Source organism: Stegastes partitus, unplaced genomic scaffold, assembly GCF_000690725.1.
Source record: "Stegastes partitus isolate 25-593 unplaced genomic scaffold, Stegastes_partitus-1.0.2 Scaffold1129, whole genome shotgun sequence".
Taxonomy (NCBI): domain Eukaryota; kingdom Metazoa; phylum Chordata; class Actinopteri; family Pomacentridae; genus Stegastes; species Stegastes partitus.
In genome coordinates this window covers 77,164-96,254 of record NW_007578860.1, presented here as the reverse complement: position 1 = coordinate 96,254, position 19,091 = coordinate 77,164, and the positions used below count along the sequence as shown (strand labels likewise).

Here is a 19,091-nt window from a genome sequence, read left to right as displayed (position 1 = left end):
AACATGTACAATGGCACATCTTTGAAAGTAGAAACTGTAGATTGGACACAACAGTTGGTCCCATCAGTAGATCCTGTCAGTAGAAACAACAGTAGATCCCATGACTAGAGCTTGTCAATAGAGACAAACAACATTCGATCCTGTTCATAGAGACAACAATGGATCGCATCAGCAGACCTGTAAACATATGCCTTGGTAAATCTTTTCAATATAGAAACTGTCGATCTTGTACTTGAAGACAAGCGTTGATCCCATCAGCAGATCTATTGGAGACAACAGTAGATTCCATAAGTAGATCTTTTCTCTGCGAAAACACCAGCAGATCGTAGAAAATAGAAAATCAGAGACATCAACACAACCTGTCGATAGTCACAAAAGATTCCATCAGTAGAAACATGTTCTGTCCTGGCCGAGGTTAAAGGTCGTGGTCCATGACCTTTGTGTTTTCTAATCATCTGAGTTGGATTTGATTGGATGTTTCTGACTGGTGCTCTCTGATTGGCTGTCTCCAGGCGACCATCATGTCGGGCTCCACCCTCAGCCTAAACCACGACCCCACCCCTCTGCGCAGCACGCTGGGCCGCCAGGCGAGCTTCCAGGAGCGCAGCAGCTCCAGACCACAGGTACACAGTGCACTAAGATAGATTATATTACATTGTAGTCAATTATGTTATGTTAGATGGCATTCCGATGCATTATATCACGTTACATTACATTATGTTGTATTATGTCGGGGGTATTACATCAAACCTTAAAGTCTAACTGCTCCCTAAGGTTGCTCTGGTCACCTCTCTGCGTTGGTATGTTCAGTGCTTTGGTGTTTTCCCAGGTGACGCCTCGGTCCAACACCCTGCCCTCTGACCCTCAGCGCCGAGCCTTCGCCATGAGGAAAATGAGGCAGGAAGTGAATGAGATCCTGAACCAGAACCCTGTGGAACTCCACAAGGTAACCGGAGCTCCCTCTGACACTATGGTCCACACTGACCACATGAATGTGTCGATGCTAACTAAGTGTGTCTGTTTGTAGCTCACTCTGGAAAAGGCGACAGACCTGGAGGATTTTGGGTTCAGCGTTTCTGATGGTTTGTTGGACCGCGGAGTCTACGTGAATAACATCCGACCGGGAGGGCCGGCGGAGCGTGGCGGACTGCGAGCCTACGACCGAATACTACAGGTACAAAAAGACACACCTGTCAGATGTCCTCGCACCACTTTGGATCCTTTATTTTATATCCAGTTGCTAAAAAACAAACAGAAGGAGTTGTAAATCTAGCTTCAATCGTCGGTCGCCTTTTTAGTTTGCGAGTTTTCAACAGTTTAAACAAAAGCACTCCATAAATCTGTCTGCAGGTTGATCAATAACAGTCTTCTGTCCTCCAGATTAACCACGTGCGAACCAGAGACTTCGACTGCTGCCTCGTCGTCCCTCTCATCGCAGAGTCTCCGAACCGCTTGGAGCTCGTCATCAGCCGAAACCCCTCCTCCTCCTCCGTGCTGACCAATCACACCGACGGCACCACCAACAGCAGCCACTCCCCTCAGCCAATCGGCAGCGACCTTGGGCCCGTGGAGCTCTCCATTGGCCAGGGAGAAGATGGCGGTCCGATGAAATGGAGCCAACCAGGAGACGGGTTGGGGGCGGGGCTTGGGGTGGGGCAGGTTAATAATAATTCCTTATAGCAGACAAAAACTGGATCAAACTGGATTCAGCCGGTTCTGACCAGACTGGACTGGAGTGGTCAGTAAGAAATACGGGACAACCAAGTTGAATCAAACTGGTTTGAGCTGTTTAAACTGGTTCATGGTGCTACACACACCCTCTGGATGAACTTCAACCTTTGACCACTAAAGTTTGACCCTTGAACTGCTAAAAAGCCTGAAAGCACACTGACATATTGGAGAAACTCCTCACCTTTTCACCTGAACCAGTTCTGCATACTGGTATTACTGGTGTCACTGGAATCAGAATTATAACTACTGATCCTACTGGAACCACAGCAGAGGCTACTGTTCTAACCGGTCCAAGACTCAAAGTTACTGGTCCTGCTAGCTGAAAGCCATGGCTACTGGTTCTACTGAAGCCACAACCACAGCCAATGGTTTTACTGGTCTCCAAGCCTAGGATGGCCTTCTGGTCCCATTTAAGCCAGAGCCGCACCCAATGGTCTTACTGTTCTGGGATCAATGGTTACTGGTTCTAGAAGCTTAGAACAATGGCTACTTGTCCTACTCAAGCTAGAGCCGCAGCCAGTGATCTTGGTAGTAACAGAATCGTGGATCCTGGTTCCACCAAAGTCAGAGCCACAGCCAATGGTCTTACTTGGTCTAAGACACATGGGTTTTGGTTTATGGTCTCAGGGCTACAGAACCGTGGGTACTGGTCCTACTGAAACCAGAGCCAAAACCAATGGTCTCACAGGTCCAAGACACATGGGTACTGGTGTTAGTGGTGGCAGGAACATGGCTACTGTTTCTACTGAAGCCAGAGTCACAACTAGTGGTCTTACTGGTCCAAGGCATGAGTCTTGTTTGTGGTCTTGTCAGAGCCATGGCCACTGCTTCTAGGAGTCTAGAACCACAACTATGGCTTCTGGCTCTACTGGGCATGAACCACAGCAGCACAAAGACTGATGGGACTCAAGTCCAGAATCCAGAACCTGCTGATGGACAGAAAGGTTGCCAAGGAGACTAGGGATGTTCCGATCAGTGTTCAGGTCTGATGTTATTGGGATTACTCAGTATTCTGCAAGCTGACATCACTGGTCCAAATGTTAGGATATTAGCTAACATGGATCTACTTTAAAAACTACAAATGACAACTCCTCAACCAATGAAGCATTCGACAGTAAAGGCCGGGGTATGCCTGAGGTTTAACTGCAACAAATGGTTATGCCTGATGCTTGAAAGTTGATTGAAAAGATTTTTCAGATACTGTTAGGATACTACTGCTTTGATGCTGTCCCACATAAAACTGGGTGAGAAGCTGCTGTGTCTTGACAGGACCTGAAGGTTGGGTTTAGACCAAGAGATTAAAGATGGTCGTGGTTACGTGCAAGTCTTGAAACGATCAGTTCCAAGTACACAGTTGGAAATGGTTTGAGTCGAAGATTATAAATGGTTCTTAAGCAGAGTCAAAAGCAGCGCCATGATGCAGCTTCTCTAATTAGATACCCAATATTCTAGGTAACCCTGCACATTTACAAAACCCAAAATATCACTATCAACAGTCCATGAGTAAAGAACTCCAAACTTCTCAGACTGGTCCCACTGGCATGCCAAAGATCCTACATTCGGAGTCCTACCGTGGACTGTACCACTGCCGGGAGTCCTTGTTCATGATGGGCAGACAAAATAAAGGCATTTAGTTGCCTAAGAAGAATAACTTCTAACGCTTTGCCTCGATGGACTTTTATTGTGCACATTATTAAACTGAAGCATTAGAATAAGGAAGGTGTTCTGGTGCTTTGGCTACAGTCTTATTTTAGAGACCACCCCAAATTTGCATACAGACCTTACTGGACATACCAACCATCGATGATACACAGACGCAGAAATACTAGAGACGTATTTAAGCAATTGAACCTGAAAGCAACACAGTTAAGGTTTAGGCGAGTCAAACAGAACTGAACCAATCGTTCTTGACCTTTCCACCGCAGGAAGCTACTCGTGTTTCCACTGTAGGAACCAATGTCTCAGTGAAGTTCCAAAACATAGTCCTATCCCAAAGAGTCAGAAAGAAAGTCCTAGAACTCTCAGAGTAGGTCTGGAAGTGCAGAATGTACGAAAAGTACACCGTTTTTTGTTTGTTTTTTAAAGTAAATTGTAGCCACCACTTTTGAAAACCTGCAGACAAGTTATTTTGCTTTTGTTTGTTGTGCTTCAACACAAAATCCTCTGATGGACTGACAGCAAAAAGTCCACGTCGAGTTAAGTAGACATTCAACAGGAGCTTGTGACGGCAGCAGTGGTAATCCTAAAACTTTTACCTTTTTGTTGTGTTGTGCGGTACAACAGCCTGAAAACTGATTTGCCGAATGTTTGTGAAGCTTTAGAAGCCTGAGATAATCTCCACGATGAATACACGCCGTAAAGGACATTTCTACTTTTCCTTACCGATGAATTTTATTGTCACAAAATCAAGTAATTTCCAATAATTATCAGCTGATGTTGATCGGAGCATCCCTAACGAAATGGACACGAAGACAAAGGGTTTACTGTTGAAATTTTAGTTCTGTGCCATGAACGAGCTGCACACTGGAAGAGTAATAATAATCATGCTGACAATAATGATGATGATGATGATGATGATGATGATGATGACACTGAGCAGTTCAATAAGAATCTTTTTCTACTGTTTACACCTGTTGGACTGGCCACACTGTGTATGTATGTGTGTGTGTGTGTATGTTACGTGTGTGTTTAAACACAAGGCCAGTTAAGCCCCACCCACCTCAACTCCTCATCTTGGCTTTGCCACGCCCCCTTCTTCCTCCCTCAACCAATAAGGCAGCGGGGACGACAGACAGATTCTGAGTGATTCAGCTGATTGGCTGGAACCAATCAGAAAACAAACATTTTCCCGCCTGTCAGTGATTGGCTCAACACAACCAATCAGCTCCCAGGAAGAAGCTAAGCATGCCCCCACCCAACCCCCCCTCCTCCTCCTCCCAGCCCCAGTAACAGTGATCTATTATGCTAATCGATCGGTGTGTTTTTTGATTGACTGTTGTCAGTTCTCTCTGTTTGTTTGTTTGTTTCCATGGCGACTGAACCTGAAAAGATGTAAAATAGATTAAAAAAACGGTTCGGTCCCGTCGCTGTTCACATCGAAACCATCGAAACCCCGAAAACCGTCACCTCATAACCACAAAAACAACGATGTTACACAAAAAAAAAAAACCCTGTTAAATCAGGAAACCTGTGACAGTAAATACCTGTGTGTGTGTGTGTGTGTGTGCGTGCGTGTGTGTGTGTGCGTGTGTGTGTGTGTGTGTGCGTGTGTGTGTGCGTGTGTGTGTGTGTGTGTATGTTTATTTTAGAGTGATGTCAACATCTTCCTGCTCTCACCTCAATCTGAACTCACTATTTAAACTGGCCAATCAGAACCCTCCCTTAGCAACAACAACCAATAGAAACCTTGTAGAGCAAACAGTCCAACAGCTGCTCTGGAGGGAAGCTGTGATTGGCTGACTGAAGCAGTTGTGATTGACTGTTTCTGTTTCTGTGTGGTAGCTGTGATTGGCTGGTCTACTCAAACGTTGGTAACTGTGAAGTCTTGGATTTCCAGCACATTGGTAGCACATAGCTACCATGTGGCCAACACATACATAATACAGGGCTAGCATAACCATAACATGTGGCTATGCACATAGCACAAGGCTAGTGGGAGCTACGTTTACCACCTATCAAACATAAGTGTACCATCTAGTAAACATAACAAATGTTTGATTAGTACATGGGTAGCACAGCTAATGTGTGGTTAGCGCACAGCTAACTCAAGGCTAACATCCAGCCAACATATTATATGTTAACACATGGCTAGCACAGAGCCAACACAGCTAGTGTGTGCTTAGCACAGACCTCGCACAAGACTAACATCTGCTAAACAGAGCAAATGGCTAGCACAGAGCTAGCACCTAGCATGATTAGTTTATGGTCATCACTCACCTAGGCTAACACAGAGCTACAGTCGCTAAACTTGTATTCACTCCTGATCAAACGCAATTGGGTTGTAGAACATGGCTAACACCTTTAATGTCAGGTTCATGCACACACCTTCGATTCAGGGCTAACACGTGCTAAACATAGTCTGTATCTGGTTGGCAAAGCAGTAACATTGGACTTATATCTAATAAACATTGCTATTAGCATACAGCCAAAGCAAGTCTAACACTTATATCAAAAAACTATGACAAGACGAATACCGCTAGCCTGTCCAACACACTGCTAAACCAAGACTAACACTTGGATAGTGTAGCTAATACATGGCAAGCACAGATTTGGAGCTAGGCGAAGGTTAACCTGTTAAATATAGTAAATACTTGGCTAGCACATTGCTAACATGGATCTGATATCTCGCTAGCATAGCTAGGTGTTACCATGGTTAACACAGTTCAAAAACAAAGACAAAATAGGACTAACATATGGTAATCACAGCTAAGATTTGGTAAACATCTGGTTAATGCAGCTTAGTGTTAACACAAGGCTAACACAGCTAGGCTGTCTAGCAAACTGCTAACACAAGTATAACACTTGGATAATATAGCTGGTACACAGAAGCACAGACTTGGTACACATAGTAAATATTTGGTTAGCACATTGTTAACTCAGGTCTGATATCTTGATAGCCAAGCTATGTGTTACCATGGGGCTAACGTGGTTAGTATATGGTTAGCACAAACCTAAAATATAGATAACTTAGGACTAATATAGGGTAAATATCGATAATTTTTAGAAAAATATTTGGTTAACACAACTTAGTGCTGGCATAGGGCTAACACAGCTAGGCTGTGTAGCATACTGCTGACATGAGGCTAACACTTTGATCATTTAGCTAGTTCACAGCAAGCACAGACTTGGAAAATGATGAACAGACAAGGCTAACATCTGATAAGCATGGTTAGTGCATTGCTAACATAGATCTTACAATTAGTTAGCAAAGCTAGGTGTACACACTGGGCTAAGGTGGCTAGTATAAAGTTAACACAAAGACAACAGGACGAACACATCGTAAACAAAGCCATTATTTGGTTTAGCTCGCAGACAAAATGGGGCTATCAGGTTTTTGGCTAACAGCTATCACAGGGCTAACACAGCGGGTAGTCACTTAGCATACAGCTAACACAGGGCTAGCAAAGCTAGTCTTCAGTTAGCACATGATACTGGTAACTACAACTTGAGAAACTGAACTTTTATTGGTAATTAGAGCTGCTAGCAGAGACAGACTGCTCCACCAATGGGAACGAGCCACAGAGCTGAGGGGCGGGGCTTCAGGAGAGTTTGAAGAGTGAGATCTAAAGCCATACACACTGTGTTTGTGCGCATGTATGAACAGTGTGTGTGTTAGAGTGTGCGTTTGTACATGTATGTGTGTGTATGTGTGTGTGTGTAAAACATAGCAAGGATTTGCACTCTAGTGATTCACCTCAACAAGACGTCCACTCACACACAACACACACACACACACACACACACACACACACACACATGCATTGCACTGCCATTTGAAATAGTGGGTCAGATTAGTTTCCATGTAGCTTCACCAACCAACCAAACTGTATTTTTCTTTAAAGGAACAGGGATGTTGTAAAGTATTTTTGTACAAATTTAATACTTTGGTAGCATGACGTTCCTGGTGTTTGTCCTGTCGGGCTCCACTGCTCTCCTCCACCCCCCTTTGTATGGACGACTACTGAGCAACAATAAAGATGAAGACCTGCTGGGAGGACTGGACTCCATGTGTCGACTCACAGCAACACACACGCTGGGTTTACACACACACACACGTTTCATCATAATACTGACAAGAACAACTTTCAAACAAGTGTTCACAAAGTGCAGGAGCAGGAGAAGGCCAAGTTGAACAAAGAAGAAAACGCAATATATCAGTTTTAATAAGTAAAACAGTTAAAGCTTTACTACCTTAACAGTCAAGTCAATGTTCATTATATTTCACATTTTAAAAAACAGTCATTGAGCAAAGTGCTACAATATGAAACACTAACAATGACCTGACTGATGTAAACACCCACATGCTGCTGGCCCCGCCCCCTTCAGGAAGAAGACTCTCTACGTTGGTGGTTGACAGCGTGGAGAAAAACACCTGAAGGATTCTATCTTGTTTTCTGGGGATAAATATGTCTGGACATGCTGTTGTTTTCAACTCCTGTGTTTGGTGAGTTTGTCGGACGCCGTTATAAAATCAGTGTTTTAGCTCATCTGAATGGGTTTCCGTCGCTGTTTCGTCCTCGTTCTGCTGTCTGACACCATAAAACAGAAACATCTGTACATGAGAGCAGCTTTGTCGTGACTTCAGCTGAACTCTAATGTAGTTTACGAGCACAGAGAGCAGGAGAGAAGCTGCCAGATGGAAACATGTGACCCACCCAGTCCTGGTTTACTGGTTCAAATTAAAGCTTCCACAGAGCTCTGACCATCAGAGCTAACGTTAGCCACATTAGCTGCACAACATGCTAACACTAAGGATTTTCCTATTGCTGTGGGGACACTAAAGCCAATAATAATCCACTGGGTTCCTCAGATGCTGTCGGTGCATGAGGACTCTCCTGTTCACTCTTACATTTGGTGAATTTTATACACGCCGCACAAACTTAGCAGAAGCACCTGTAGCAAGTCTTTTATTTTACAACAACCACAAAACCCAATGACATGAATTTTCACAATATCTGAGTTTTAGATTTTAAGTTAATAAGATGTTGTTGTTGAGGAAAAGAGCTGCTGGTGAGAAGAAAACAAATCAACCGTGAAGGACATAAATAAAGGCCAGAAAATTAGCCTAAACTGGACTGAAATAAGGAGCATTGCTGAGCAGAGACTGAAGGAAAGATGTGAAATGTATAAAACCCTGTCAGAGATATGAGGCAGAACATCTGGTCCCAAACCTCAGAAACGCAGAAGTCCACTTTGATCTAATCAATATTCTACTAAATAACTTCAGAACTTTGGTTATTGGACCCATTTTAACCGTGTCGTACTGATTTGACTGAGAGGATTAGAGTTTTTTTTATTAAATTCTAGATGTTCTGATCCACTCTGTACCTCAGTGCATCTTTCCCGTGAGGATGAGCTGCTCCCGCTCGGCGCTCCGCTCTCCGTCCTGCTCGATGACTCGGTGTTCGATCAGTCCGGTCTGCTCCCCGGTCTTTGCTGTCTGTTAGCGGCTGCCGCTCTTTCTCTCTGCGCCAGATAACCGGTGGGATTAATTACCGACCTTTCCGTTGGACTAACGAGCACCGAGCCCGGGACGAAGCATGTCCACCGCCCTGGAGAGCTACATCAACCGTATCCTGCCGCCGGTCGGCCGCTAGCCTGCTAGCATGCTAACCGCCCCGTCCGAATGAGTGAACGCATGCTAGTTAGCTTAGCGTGTGAGCTAACACTGATGCTAGTTTGGTGTTTTTATGAATTCACAAAGCAGCGCAGCTTCTGTTCAAAAGCTCCGGAGTGAAACTAAAGTTTGTTAAAATTCACCTCAGAGCCGCAGCGAACCGGAAACTCAACACCGAGCAACAGTTTTCTGTTTTTAGTCCGTTTATTGCTCAGACATGGAGCTAAAACACTGAAGTTATGGAGCCGTGAGCACATCAGTTAATGTCAATTAATCTGTCCAATATTTTAATGATTAGTCGAATATTCTGAGTTATTATTTTGTCCACAAAAGCAAAACGGTCATTTTGTTCCAGTCATATTTATTCTGACAACACAACATGAAATACAAACAACATCTGGATCATTCAGTCTGAAATCATCTGAATTTATGGTTGATATATGAAATACACCCTGAGATCAATTCTTTTACAAACTGCCCGTCGACTGAATTTCTGCAGGTTTTTTCTCACGATGACATTTGAGGCTGTTTGAGGAACTATTGAAGATAAAAACCTGGATTTTCACTGTTGTTTCTCATCACGTCGTTGATTCTGAATCTGTAAAACCGGACAAATAATCTCTGATTATGAGTGAGTTAAAATATGAAAAAAATAAATGAATGAAGCCGTCATGAAAAGATTTGAGCTCATTAACAAAGAAATGAATAATACAGAAGTCAACTCATGATATTTTCTGAACCACATGAAGCTGCAAAACATTTATAAATAAACTACAATGAGATCCTATTGTTGTTGTTTATTTAACTACAAAGAGGTCAAAGTTGTCCAAAACAGGACGACAATAAAAAAACAAACAAAACCAGGGCTTATTCCTGATTGAATCTGAAGCTGCGAGTCAGAACATAGCTTCATGTTGGTTGTTGGTTAAATCATGTTGTGTGGTCTGTTGTGTCTTTAACTCCTGGTCCAGGTACTGTGGCCATCGTCACCTCAGACGGCAGGATGATTGTGGTGAGTTCAAATCCGTTTTCACCTCCACAGGACGAGTTGATGTGTTTTAATAGACGACAAAAATAATTTACTTGAAAGCGATAACCACGTTAAAACTCTCTTTGCACGGAGAAATGCTAAAGAACGGTTTAAGGTAGTTAAAAACTGTGTAGATTGGGAATACCTCAGAATTTAGCAACAGTTCATGGTTGAACAAAAAGCTTTTAGCTCTGGGTTTTAGGTCTCAAGGGTTATTTATGGATAAATTAAAATAATCAAACTCAAAGCCAGAAGCCTAAAACTGTCATCTGCAAAGAAATTAACATGGTTGATGTTATTGAGGTAAATATAATGAAAATCGTAGAGGACCCACAATAGAACCCTGTGGAACTCCACTACTGAGCTCTCACAGCCAGTCATCAATAAACACTTTGTACAAACATATTTTTGCTGACAGGAAATGTAAATGTACCTTATTGGTGTAGTTTGGACCCTGTTTCACTTTATACATGTTTGTTTGTTTGTTTGTTTGTTTGTTCAGGGCACCCTGAAGGGCTTCGATCAGACCATCAACCTGATCCTGGACGAGAGTCATGAGCGAGTGTTCAGCTCCAGTCAGGGGGTGGAGCAGGTGGTGCTGGGGCTCTACATCGTCCGAGGAGACAACGTGTGAGTCACCTTTCATCGATCAATCAGTTAATCAATCAGTTGATCAGCGGCGGCTAATTCGGCGATCAGTTATTTGTATTAGTCTGTCTTTAAATGCCAAGAAAGTCTAGCCTGTCAAATGAGAGAAACTGCTGCCTGTTGTTGTTTATGTCACTTTAAATGAAGTATTTAGTAAAATCAAGATTTAATCAACTCGTCGAGAAAATGCTTTGCAGATTAATCAATAATGAAGATGATCGTTAGCTCAGTGGGAACTTTTATTCAAATCTGCTTCGTTTCAGGAAGGAAATCTTCTCAAATGTTTTGTTTATGATGTTCTTTGTGTGCTTTTGTTTATTGTGTTTTTGTTGTTTCTGCTCGGTTGTTTTTGTTTACCGCGTGTTTCCCGTGTTCTTGTTTACATTTTCCACAAGAAGCGTTTACTGTTTTCCTTTTTGTTTCTTTTTTACTGTTTGTCTTGTGTTGTTTTTATTTTTTTGTTGTTTTTGTTCACTGTTGTCTTGTTGTTGTTGTTGACAGGGCGGTGATCGGGGAGATCGACGAGGAGACCGACTCCACTCTGGATTTAGGAAACATCCGAGCCGAGCCGCTCAACTCCGTCGTCCACTGACCTTTGACCTCCGACCTTTGACCTGCTGCAGCATCACCGTCTCCATGGCGACAGCGACATCATGACTCGGCCGGAGGCGGTTTCCAGAAGCAGGTTTGCTGAGTTTTACTGGTGGAACTGACGGATGTTAAAGGAATAATGACGTGTCCAGAGGAGCTCAGCAGGTCGTCTTCAGGAGCTGCGACATGTTTGTGTTTGTATTTTTTATAAATAAAGAAGTGAGTTGTTTGAGTTGTTTGAACTTTTTTATGCTTCGAGTGTTTTTGTCAACCTCAGATTGTTCAATAAAGTTTGTTTTGTCGACTTCTGACCGGACGTCTGTTTGTTTCCTGAACTAAAGATGCTTTAATGTCGACCAGAGAACAAAGTGCAGCTTTTTTCATGAAGCTGAAATCTGTTTATTTTTGTTTTGTTTAAATTTGATTATCAACAGAAATCTTTTAAAAATGTGCGACATTAATTTGGTCTCATTTAGTTTGTTCAGCCGACAGATTTAAAACATTTGGACGAATCTCCGCATGTTTAAGTCCTAAATTAAAAAGCCGATCTGAGCTTTAATTATTTTACTGAAGATGGTTTTTGATTAAAGCAATAATCAGCTCATCAGCAGATAATTAACTGGCAGCGACTTTAATGATCATTTACGTTATTTTTCATGTAAAAACATTTTATAGTTGCAGCTTCACAAATTCTGAAGATTTTCTGTTAAAACAAGAATTTTTACTCATTTTCAACCAATCAGTTGTTTATTTGGTCAGATAATCAGCAGATGGAGCCGCGAGCACGACGTTGATTATTTGCAGTTAAAGCTTCACATCAACAGTTAAACATCCGGCTGATACATTAATACATGAATAATAAAAATAAGGACGACATGTAATAACTGAAATACATTTAGAATTTAATACATCATTTGACATATAAAATCATCACCAATATTTTGTATATAATATATAATCAGCTTTTAATCAAATCTTTTTTTGTGTGTCAGCAGGAAGCACAGATTCATGTTCATGAGGCAGCAGCACCTGTTTTTAGGGTTCATTCCTGTTTTCTATGCAGCTGTTAAATCTAAAAACATATTCAGTTCTTTGGAAGTTTTCCTCTTCAGTTGTCAGTTTAATTAGATTTTTTTTAGACAAGAATCTACACAACAGATTTCTACGAAACTGATGAACGAGCAAGAAGGAGACGAGTGAAGGAGGCCACCAAGACTCCTCTGAAGGAGTTTCCAGCTTCAGCAGCTCAGATGTTAGAGACTGTTCATGCAACTGTCTGTTCTTCACCATCAAAGCTTCATGGAGACAAAGAGAAAGACTCTGTTGGAAAAATCTCTGATTAAATCTGGACCAGAGCTCACCAGAAGACATGTGGAGACTCTGGAGTCACCTGGAAGAAGGTTTTTTGGTCTGAGGAGACCAAAAGCTTGTTTTCCATCAGACTAGACACGTTTGGCGGACACCAAACACTGAACATCATCACTAATGCACCATCCTCACTGTCATGATGAAGCACGGTGGTGGCAGCGTCATGATGAAGCACGGCGGTGGCAGCGTCATGATGTGAAGCACGGTGGTGGCAGCATCATGATGTGGGGATCTTCTCAGCAGCAGCCTGGAAGGCTTGTGAAGGTTAAAGAGGGTGAATGAATGCAGCAGAGTGTAGAGAAATCCTGGAGGACAACCTGATGCAGTCTGCAGGAGAACTTTTGATGTTGAAAAGTGATTAAAGGGTAAAACTTTCTTGGCGGGTGAAAACTTTTTCTGCAGTAAATTTGATCTGGTGCTAATAAATAAACAAGTTAAACGGTGTTAATGAGGCAGCAGCAGCTCGGCCACCAAAGCGTGTTTGTGTTGTGTTTGTGTGTCGTCGTTAACAGTCAGAGCGTTCTGCAGTCGATTTATCTGGTCTGAAGTCGGAGCCAGAACGTCGTAATGGAGCCGCAGCCAGGAAGCACCTGAAAGTACAGGAGTTTATCAGGATCCCTGAACTCACCACCACCACCACCACCATCATCATCATCATCATCATCATCATCATCATCATCATCATCATCATCATCATCGACCTCTCACCTTTCTTGATCTTCTGACCCAGGGACACCAGTAGCTCCGCCCCCACGCTGTGATTGACAGGTTCTCCTGCCTTTGATCGTCCCGCCCCCAACTTATGAAGAACCTCGGCTAAAACCAGACCGTCGACGTCCGCGACCACACCTGCAGGACGTAAAAATCTTTTATTATGACGAAGTATAAAATGCATAAAACTCTTTACTGTCTTCACGCCTTGAAGCCAAAGACACAACCAAAACAGACACACAGTAAACCAGCTAATTCTAATATTGTGGGGATGTTTGTAAATAAGTGTGTCCTTGAACGCGTCACCAGCATGTGACGGTGTTCATGTTTTACCGTCTGCAGGAGCCTTCAGTTCCATCTCATGCTTAGATTTTCTCAGGACCTTGAAGTAATCAGTCTTGGCGGAGCACAGCGACCGAGCCGTCTCATTGGCTACGCCCTGAGCCGCCATCATGGCCTGGAACTTGGACAGAGCGACTCCACCAATCACTGCGTCGGAAATCTTCTTTTTGCCTTCTGATAGGTCGGACGCTAAACCGGTCATCAGCAGCAACATGCCTCCTGCAGGAGCAACAGTTTGCTCTTGTTGGTTTTTTAGAATAACGTCATATTTATGAAGTTTTACACACTCATAAGACTGGACGGCTTGATGACGTACAAATTTATCACATTACTTTTTGTGGCATTAGAAACATTTACATTTAATATTTCAGTCAGAAAAAAAGCAACAAACATTAAAATTACTGTTGATGACTGAATCGGAGCAAAAACTAAATTAAAAACAGCCAAACGGGCAGATTTCTACCGCACATATCTACGAGTGAATCCCTCACTGCAGCTTCTGTCCGACTGAAATCACACAAACACGTCACTTTTGAAGAAACAGCAAAAAAAACAAACCGCTAACATTATGCTACTGCTCTAATTTTACAAATCACAGTCAGTAGTCCGTCTGTAAAGCTAACGCTGCATTAAGGTCACAACCAGATGAGGTATTTTTTCCTGTTGTTTGGGTCGTTTGTGTTTAGTTTCTTTAATATCCTTGCTAGCATGAGAAAAGTAAATTATAATCATTTATGGATGTTTTAACTTTAAAATAAGGAAATTATTTCTTGTGCAATTATCCTGTGACTTATAATCTGTAAAATATGATGAATCTGAATGAAATTAGGTTGTTTTCTTATTTTAAATCTGTTTCAGCAGATTGAAAACACTTGGATTGGTTTAGGGAACGAGTTCTGTCCGAGGGTCCCTGAACTCCTCACCGGAGCAGGTTCCAAGATGGCGCCGCGGACAGGCGAAGGAAGCTAATGAAGCTAACGGAGCTAACGTTAGCCAAACAACAAGCTCCGTTGTGTTCGTTGTGGATGAAATAAACCGTCAACATCACCCGGTTTCACTTCTTCACACCGACACTAACCGGTAAGTCTCCGTGTTTGTTTTTCGTCACTGTTTCTTTTTGACAGTTTATAAAAGTTTACCGCTAGCCTTTAGCCGCTAGCTAATTGTAGCCGCCTTAATTAGCCGCTAGCTAATTGTAGCCGCTTTAATTAGCCGCTAGCTAATTATAGCTGCTTCAGCTAGTTAGCTGACAATTAGACCTGCAGGTCTTATCACATTAAGGACAATTACTTGTTTTGTCAAATTGGAAAAATGGTTTTAAAATGCCCAAAATCTGACATTAAAAAGTGTAAATTTAAGGTTAGTTCTGGCAAAATTAAAGAGCAAATATTCATCAATTATTAGAACAATTTCTGCTGAATCATTGATTTTTTTTGCCAGAGTATTTTATTTTTTTATTTTTTATTTTATTAAGTATTCTGCATGTTTAGTTTTGTTAACGTGCTCAAAGATGGAACTTTTCACAACAGCTTCAGTTTTATTTTCCATATTTCTTTTCCTTTTGGCGATATTTCTTAATTTATCAATTTGAAATAATGAAATGAAAACACCAAGTTTTGGCAATAAATCAAAGTTATGTGGTAGCATCTTTATTAACCCTTTCATGCATGATTATTTTTCCTCTTACTTTTTTATTGTTATTGTATATTCAGGAAGTCGATTATATCGTCATGAATCAGCTGCAGTCTTTGTGTTGTCTTTGCATTTACTGATAATAATAAAAAGCAGATTAAACTGTGAACTGTTTATTCCAGGAGGAGTTTCTGCAGCTCCTGTTGGACTTTTGTGGAGTTCAGCGACGGGTGAGTGTTACAGATCACATCCACAACGCTCTGGCTTCACGTTTATACGGTTTAAACATATAAATACAGGAGCAGGAGGCGGTGACGGCCTTCCTTATGTTCTCTTCTAGCGGTTCGTGTTGTATTTTAACATCTGTCGGCTCATTTCTTTAGATTTCCGCCTGAACGACATCAGCAGAAGCACAAAGTAAATACGATCCCGATAACAAAGAGTCAGAGACACGGATGTTGTTGAACCTGATCTGAAAACTCTCAGGAATGAGGCTCGTTTGTTGCTTCAGGTTGTCGGCGTTCTTTGGTTTTGTGTTGGTGTGGACTCGGGGGAGGTTAAAGATCACCGCGTGCGATGTTTCTGTTTTACGTTTGGGAGGTTTTGTCGTTTCTGCTGTTGTCACCGAGTTTATCTGGATCGTATGAAAAAACTCAATTTCAGCCTGTCTGTGATGCTTGTTGTTGATTTCCATCAGTTTTTCCTGCAGGACGTTTAAAAGCTTCCAACCACAGTTTAGTTTTATATTAACTTTCATTTTCAGCTCTGATTGATGAGAAAGTGATTAATTTTTATTAAACTACAGGTCAGGCTGTCATCACAGGTTGTTGTGTTGTGTTCAGAGTTTATTGATTTATTCTGTAGGACCCAAAGCTAAGTTCTGTGAATGATTTTGGCAGAATTTTGACAATTTCTTGTTTCCAGACTTGTGAATTTTTGTATTTTGATCTTACAAAAACGCCTGCGAAGCCCTTTTAAGGGTTCAGTGTCTCCAGAAATACAACTTCCATGGACGTGATGTTTGGTGAGGACACAGACAGAAGAGTTTCTATCAGATTTAAATAGTTTAGAGCAGAGGACATATTTGTCATTATTGGCCCTTGAAGATGAAAGAAACTTCAGCATTTTTAGTTAAGTTGCTTTTGACTGAAACTTTTTTTTTTGGCTGTGTTTATAGTTTCCACACAGAAACAGGTTAATTTTAGTATTTTAGCATCTGTACAAGTTAAGAAAACTAGCTCCAGCTCTTCTGAGACGTCAAGAGATCCATAAATGACTCGTTTAAAGCCCGACTTCAGGTTTAAAGCCCGACTTCAGGGTCTGGTTTAGAGTTTTTACCCTGAGTAGTGACCAGCTCCATCAGGTCGTCCGGCCCGTTGCCCTTTAGCGCCTCCAGAGACTCGATCACCTCCAGACTGTTCCCGACACATCGACCGATCACGGCGTCCATCCTGCTGAGGACGGCGCCCGTTCGGATACCGAGTCCGTTTCCTGTTGTCACCTAAAATGAACCACAAACCGGAGACGCTTTCAGAACTCATATCACCCAAAGAGATGTTTAAAGGGAGCGTTTAAAGCACTGCGCGGTTAAATCTGCTAAATAATCCAATTATTTTACAGATATTTGCTGTTATTTTTGCAATTTTTTACAGTTTTTGTTCTTAATGTGATTTTTCGCTGCCAGATTTACAGTCTTTGTGTTTTTATTCCCTGTCGGCTGTAAACCAGCAGCTGGGCGACTCCACACTTAAACCTGATGGTTTCTTGTTGGACTTACTAGCTGCTGCGCTAACTCTTTAGCGCCCTCCAGGTCTTTGTACAGAGCAGCTCGGCCAAACTTCACATCCAGAACCAGAGCGGACAGCGACTCGGCCCCTTTCTTTGAGATGATAGAACCTGAACAAAAACACATTTAGATCCGCGTTAGGCTGCCGTGTGGCTGCAGCGGGTTCTGTTGTTGGGCGCGGGTCGGTACCGGTGATGAGCGGTAAACTGTCCACGGTGCTGGTGACGTCCCGCAGCGCGTAAAGAACCCGATCTGCAGGAACCAACGTCTCCGTCTGACCCACGATACAGAAGCCGACCGAGCCCAGGATGTCCCGGATCTGCAGCAGAACGTTTATTTATCACAATTAACTAAAATTAATCAATAACTGTACGAAAGAAAGTCTCAAGTCTTCGATCAGGTTGTCGATTTAAATCATTTTATAGTTTTTATTCAACTTCCTCTGACGGTTTTACATTTTCAGGTTGTTCAGTTCTGGAAAAGTATAAAAAAAGTTTATATTTCTTGAAGTAAGGAACCAAAACTGAGGATTTAAAAAAGTCCCGACGTGTTGAGGAAGTTTTTATACGAGTTTTTAATTCAATCAAAGTGAAACCGTTCAGTCTGTAGATGAGACAAAGTCCAATGAGGACATTTTACAGCTGAAGCAACTTCTTTTCTCCAAATTGTTTCTTAACACATTCAAGACTTTCTGTCCTTCTTCCGACTAAAACGCACGTATTTAATCATTTCAGTTTTTTTATTCTTAGTTTCGTCACTAGCCGGATCTGCATCCAGATGTGCTGCTTCATTTTGTGAACTTTTAACAAAATTGGCAAAAGTAAATGTGAATTAATGCCCATTAACATGCACTGTGTGAATATGAGGAGTTGGTTTGGAACCAGCAGGTGGCGCTAATTCTCCAGTTTCTGTGATTAAACCGGAAGAAGGAAACGTCATTAAAAGAGCTTCGATCATGAGGTTCAGCTTCCTCGTTGCTCCTCAGACTTGTTTTTGCTTCATGGACGTCATTATTTCTGCACTTTGTTTGCTTTTTATTCTAAAACAAACTTCAGTCAATCAGAAAAACGGGATTTCTTTTCGTCTTTTTACTTCTTTTTTTTTGAGTTTTTAAAACAGTTGGATGGATTCACACCTGATATTTTTCAGAGTTAAACCAAAGTTTTCTCACTAAATCAGTTCCAGCAAGGTGGCGCAACATGAAAAGCATCCCCCAGAGCCACGCTGCTAGCATAGCATAGCATAGCATAGCATAGCATAGCATAGCTTGTATTTGTAATTGTGGAGTCTACCTGCGCCGCTGATTGGTGGATGTTGAATCCTGGAATCGACTCCAGTTTGTCCAGAGTTCCTCCGGTGTGAGCCAAGCCCCGCCCACTGATCATGGGCACCTGACGGACACACACCTGAGGTTATGACATCATCAACACTGAGACCATTCGTTGTGGCGTCTGTATGAACCTGTTTCAGCTTCAGGTTCGTAGCTGCAGCTGTGATGTCGCTGCTTAGTGACCGGCGGCTGTTTGTGACTGTGTGGTGGAACGATTGTAGTTTAACATCCGGACAGAAACAGCGAACACACTAGAAACCAATTCAGAGGCTGCATCTGAAGGTCGAATGCGTCGCAGCGATGAACCGTGAAGGCCGTCCAGTTTCATTAAGAGACGGAGACGCCTTCAGATGACGAATCCTTCTTTCTCATGAAGGATGCATCAGGTGGCAGTTCGGTCAGCAGCTGGAGTTTAATCTGCTCACATCTGACTGACAGATGATTTATCAGCAGCTGAGGAGTCTAATGTTCCAACAGCTATGATTTAAATGTTATAAACCAACAGACTTTAAAAACCTAAAATTACAGTCGTGACCCGATAATCGACCCTTAACAATCCTAAACCTGCTATCTGACAGGTTTTTAG

At 42.3% G+C, this 19,091-nt stretch overlaps 3 protein-coding genes across 3 annotated transcripts in view; 2 read left to right on the top strand and 1 right to left on the bottom strand.

The window, feature by feature from the left end:
• Positions 1-4,358, top strand: part of grip1 (glutamate receptor interacting protein 1) — a 31,723-nt gene extending 27,365 nt beyond the window's left edge. Inside the window, exons 24-27 of the mRNA XM_008296447.1 lie at positions 513-623; positions 830-946; positions 1,028-1,174; positions 1,381-4,358. Coding sequence (XP_008294669.1) covers positions 513-623; positions 830-946; positions 1,028-1,174; positions 1,381-1,680 — 675 coding nt within the window. The 3' untranslated portion in view covers positions 1,681-4,358. The remainder of the gene's footprint in view (positions 1-512; positions 624-829; positions 947-1,027; positions 1,175-1,380) is intronic.
• Positions 4,359-8,832: 4,474 nt separating this feature from the next.
• lsm8 (LSM8 homolog, U6 small nuclear RNA associated) lies at positions 8,833-11,647 on the top strand. The gene is made up of 4 exons (XM_008296446.1): positions 8,833-9,021; positions 10,039-10,079; positions 10,600-10,727; positions 11,247-11,647. The coding sequence occupies exons 1-4, from the start codon at positions 8,991-8,993 to the stop codon at positions 11,335-11,337; spliced, it is 291 nt and encodes a 96-aa protein (XP_008294668.1). The 5' UTR covers positions 8,833-8,990; the 3' UTR covers positions 11,338-11,647.
• A 1,433-nt stretch (positions 11,648-13,080) lies between these two features.
• Positions 13,081-19,091, bottom strand: part of tymp (thymidine phosphorylase) — a 7,314-nt gene continuing 1,303 nt past the window's right edge. Inside the window, exons 2-9 of the mRNA XM_008296451.1 lie at positions 18,637-18,704; positions 18,468-18,566; positions 17,365-17,494; positions 17,167-17,285; positions 16,728-16,890; positions 13,749-13,976; positions 13,413-13,553; positions 13,081-13,294 (exon numbers count right to left, since the gene is read on the bottom strand). Coding sequence (XP_008294673.1) covers positions 13,149-13,294; positions 13,413-13,553; positions 13,749-13,976; positions 16,728-16,890; positions 17,167-17,285; positions 17,365-17,494; positions 18,468-18,566; positions 18,637-18,704 — 1,094 coding nt within the window. The 3' untranslated portion in view covers positions 13,081-13,148. The remainder of the gene's footprint in view (positions 13,295-13,412; positions 13,554-13,748; positions 13,977-16,727; positions 16,891-17,166; positions 17,286-17,364; positions 17,495-18,467; positions 18,567-18,636; positions 18,705-19,091) is intronic.